Raw genomic sequence first — 4,202 nt, forward strand, 5'->3', positions numbered from 1 at the left:
TTCAATATGCTATCTAGGTTGGTCATAACTTTCCTTCCAAGGAGTAAGCGTCTTTTAATTTCATGCTGCAATCACCATCTGCAGTGATTTTGGAGCCCAGAAAAATAAAGTCAGCCACTGTTTCCACTGTTTCCCCATCTATTTCCCATGAAGTGATGGGACTGGATGCCATGATCTTAGTTTTCTGAATGTTGAGCTTTAAGCCAACTTTTTCACTCTCCTCTTTCACTTTCATCAAGAGGCTTTTTAGTTCCTCTTCACTTTCTGCCATAAGGGTGGTATCATCTGCATATCTGAGGTTATTGATCTTTCTCCCGGCAATCTTGATTCCAGCTTGTACTTCTTCCAGCCCAGCGTTTCTCATGATGTACTCTGCATAGAAGTTAAATAAGCAGGGTGACAATATACAGCCTTGACGCACTCCTTTTCCTATTTGGAACCAGTCTGTTGTTCCATCTCTAGTTTTAACTGTTGCTTCCTGACCTGTATACAGGTTTCTCAAGAGGCAGGTCAGGTGGTCTGGTATTCCCATCTCTTTCAGAATTTTCCACAGTTTATTGTGATCCACACAGTCAAAGGCTTTGGCATAGTCAATAAAGCAGAAATAGATGTTTTTCTGGAATTCTTCTTTTTTCCATGATCCAGCGGATGTTGGCAATTTGATCTCTGGTTCCTCTGCCTTTTCTAAAACCAGCTTGAACATCAGGAAGTTCATATTGCTGAAGCCTGGCTTGGAGAATTTTGAGCATTACTTTACTAGTGTGTGAGATGAGTGCAATTGTGTGGTAGTTTGAGCATTCTTTGGCATTGCCTTACTTTGGGATTGGAATGAAAACTGACCTTTTCCAGTCCTGTGGTCACTGCTGAGTCTTCCAAATTTGCTAGCATATTGAGTGCAGCACTTTCATAGCATCATCTTTCAGGATTTGAAATAGCTCAACTGGAATTCCATCACCTCCACTAGCTTTGTTCGTAGTGATGCTTTCTAAGGCCCACTTGACTTCACATTCCAGGATGTCTGGCTCTAGGTGAGTGATCACAGCATCATGATTATCTGGGTCATGAAGATTTTTTTTGTACAGTTCCTCTGTGTATTCTTGCCACCTCTTCTTAATATCTTCTGCTTCTGTTAGGCCCATACCATTTCTGTCCTGTATCGAACCCATCTTTGCATGAAATGTTCCCTTGGTATCTCTAATTTCTTGAAGAGATCTCTACTCTTACCCATCCTGTTGTTTTCCTCTATTTCTTTGCATTGATTGCCGAGGGAGGCTTTCTTATCTCTCCTTGCTAAGAGTTAGAGTATAGCTGATCTAAATTAGTCAATGTATGTGAAATCAAGCTCAAAATCACTCACCCGCTTATAAATGAAATTTACAAGCTTCATAAGTGATATGTAAATTTTATATGTACAGGCTTACTCAGAAATACATGTATGACACAAATATACAATCCCACATCACTCTAACCCTCCAAACTGGATGTAATTATTTGGTATTAGGTTAATCATGTTTCCATTATGGCTTGTAATTGCAATAATCTTTTTTTTTTTGTCTGGCTACTGATTGTGAAAACTGATAAACGTCTTCTACTATTGTGATTTTTGCTTAATACAATAATTGCATCACGATTAGTCAACAGAAAATAGTAGAATTCTGTATCAGTAAAAGTACCATTTAATAGAAAAACCTGTAGTCACTTTTTAAAATCCAGATGCATGTCACAATTATCTTGGAATTTTTTGAAAAATACAAATGCCCGGGTATTGCTCTTTTTCCTTTACAGCTCCAGATGTGTTTCTAATGAGTCAGATCAGATCAGATCAGTCGATCAGTCGTGTCCGACTCTTTGCGACCCCATGAATCGCAGCATGCCAGGCCTCCCTGTCCATCACCAACTCCCAGAGTTCACTCAGACTCATGTCCATCGAGTCAGTGATGCCATCCAGCCATCTCATCCTCTGTCATCCCCTTCTCCTCTTGCCCCCAATCCCTTCCAGCATCAGAGTCTTTTTCAATGAATCAACTCTTCGCATGAGGTGGCCAAAGTACTGGAGTTTCAGTTTTAGCATCATTCCTTCCAAAGAAATCCCAGGGCTGATCTCCTTCAGAATGAACTGGTTGGATCTCCTTGCAGTCCAAGGTACTCTCAAGAGTCTAATGAGTAGCCATGTTTAAAAACAAGTGGACTATATGATTATTTTTTCTTTTATCTAGTTTGTTTCACTTTTTCTATTTCATATTTGGTGCTCCCATTTCTTTTAGTTTATGTTTTCCAATTTCTCTCTATTTTTTTTTTTGACATTCTTTCTCAAGACTTTACCAAGCATAGTAGAAAAGCTTTTGTATACATAAATATATATATATTAATAGTATGTATAATATATACATATTTAGAAAACTTGCGAATTTTTGCCTAAATAAAAAATTTGACATTTTGATTCCACTTGTTTAACTTAGTCTGAATAGAATGCTAGACTTCTAATTTATATTCACTTAAAATTCTGAAATACTTCCATGTATTTTGGCATCCAGAAAAAAAGTCTAAAAAGTTTATTATCTTAGTGATTAAAAAAATTTGAATTAGGCTTGACACTTCTAATTCAGTTCTGAATATATAAAGAAATATTATGTTGCCAAAAAACAAGAAAATTATCATGTGATACAGTATTATTAACTAAAGTACAGATTTTGTCCAAATCTCAAAAATACAAAAAAAATTTATGGAAATTCAAAATGTAAAAAAATTAAAATATTAATTTTCTTTTTTATGTCTTTACCTGAATGGTCATATTTTCTGTAATGCATTGGAAATACATTTTGTGTGTGTGTGTTAGGACATTTTAGTAAAGGTTATTATTGAAAAAAGTCATGGGACTGGATGGATCATGGGATTGACTGATAAATTCATTCATTCAAATATTTATTAAGCCCTTGTTTTGTGCTAAGCAGTGACGTTCTTCTAGGCATTACAGCAATAAACAATGCACAAAGAAAAATTCATATCCTTTGAACTCACATTCTAATGCGGAGGGATAATAAAATAACACACATATAGTATGTTAGCAATCAGTGTTAAGGAGAAAGGTGTTAATAAAACAGGGATTGGGTGGGAAGGTTTCAGTTTTAGAAAAGGACGGCCAGGAAAGCCCTCAGTGGGAAAACGTTACTTGAGCTTAATTCATGAAGGTGAGTTAGCATTCTAAGCAGAGGCAACAGAACATGCAAAGGTGCTGAGCAGAAGCAGGTCGAGTAAGTTCACGGAAAAGCAGGGACTGTGGCTGTAGACAAGAGATGAAAGTGAAAGTCTTTCAGTGGTGTCTGACTCTGCGACTCCATGGACTGATGCAGTCCATGGAATTCTCCAGGCCAGAATATCGGACTGAGTAGCCCATCCCTTCTCCAGGGGATCTTCCCGACCCAGGAATCAAACAGGGGTCTCCTGCATTACAGGCAGATTCTTTACCAGCTGAACTACCAAGAAAGTCCTGTAGACAAGAGAGCCGGGATAAAGTGCCGGGAGATGAGGACCGAAAGTTAACGGGCTGGGACGCGGGAGAATGGGTAGTGAGGGTGAAGAGGAGCAGCTCTAGTACCGACTGAAGCTAGGAAACTGTCCAACAAAGAGGATCCGAAGATAGCACCGCCCAAAGCTCCGCCCTGCTCTAAGCTCATAACTCAGCGCCTCGGCCGGAACTCAAGGCCCAACTCCGGGACCGGAAGCAGCTTTCTACCCGACCCCATTTTGCCCGCGGTTGTATTTCCGGTAGCGGCGGCGGGAAGCAAGTTACTCGCGGGCTTCTAGGCCTCAGAGGAGGCGAATCCGGCGGGAATCCGAGCCATCAGAACCGCCACCATGGTGAGGAGGCGCAGACCAGCAGCACGGGAGCTCCTGAGTCTCTTGTGGGGTGGGGATCGTGATTAACCGGGAAGGAGGTCATGGGTTGGCCCCTCAGGGGGTGAAGGCCCGGGCCTCGGCGCCTCCGTCTGGGTAGGAAAGACTCACACCGTCGTCCCTCGGTGGACTGGGCGGTGGGGGAGCGGGGGTGGCGAGAAGGCTGGAAATAAGGGACCGAGGCTAGAGTCGCTTGGTGCGCGCGAGGGTAGCGCTGGGGCTCTCCAAGCCTCTGTGGCCTTAGTGCTTGGGATCCCATAGGCGCTGAGTAAACTTTGCGGCATATGTGTGTGTGTGTGTGGGGGGGG

The 4,202-nt window shown here is 41.6% G+C and overlaps 1 protein-coding gene across 1 annotated transcript in view; it reads left to right on the forward strand.

Moving 5' to 3' along the window:
• Window positions 1-3,718: 3,718 nt before the first annotated feature.
• Window positions 3,719-4,202, forward strand: part of SNRPB (small nuclear ribonucleoprotein polypeptides B and B1) — a 9,176-nt gene continuing 8,692 nt past the window's right edge. Inside the window, exon 1 of the mRNA XM_010836519.1 lies at window positions 3,719-3,858. Coding sequence (XP_010834821.1) covers window positions 3,856-3,858 — 3 coding nt within the window. The 5' untranslated portion in view covers window positions 3,719-3,855. The remainder of the gene's footprint in view (window positions 3,859-4,202) is intronic.

The sequence above is a fragment of the Bison bison genome, unplaced genomic scaffold (genome assembly GCF_000754665.1).
Source record: "Bison bison bison isolate TAMUID 2011002044 unplaced genomic scaffold, Bison_UMD1.0 scf7180017864063, whole genome shotgun sequence".
Classification (NCBI taxonomy): Eukaryota; Metazoa; Chordata; class Mammalia; order Artiodactyla; family Bovidae; genus Bison; species Bison bison.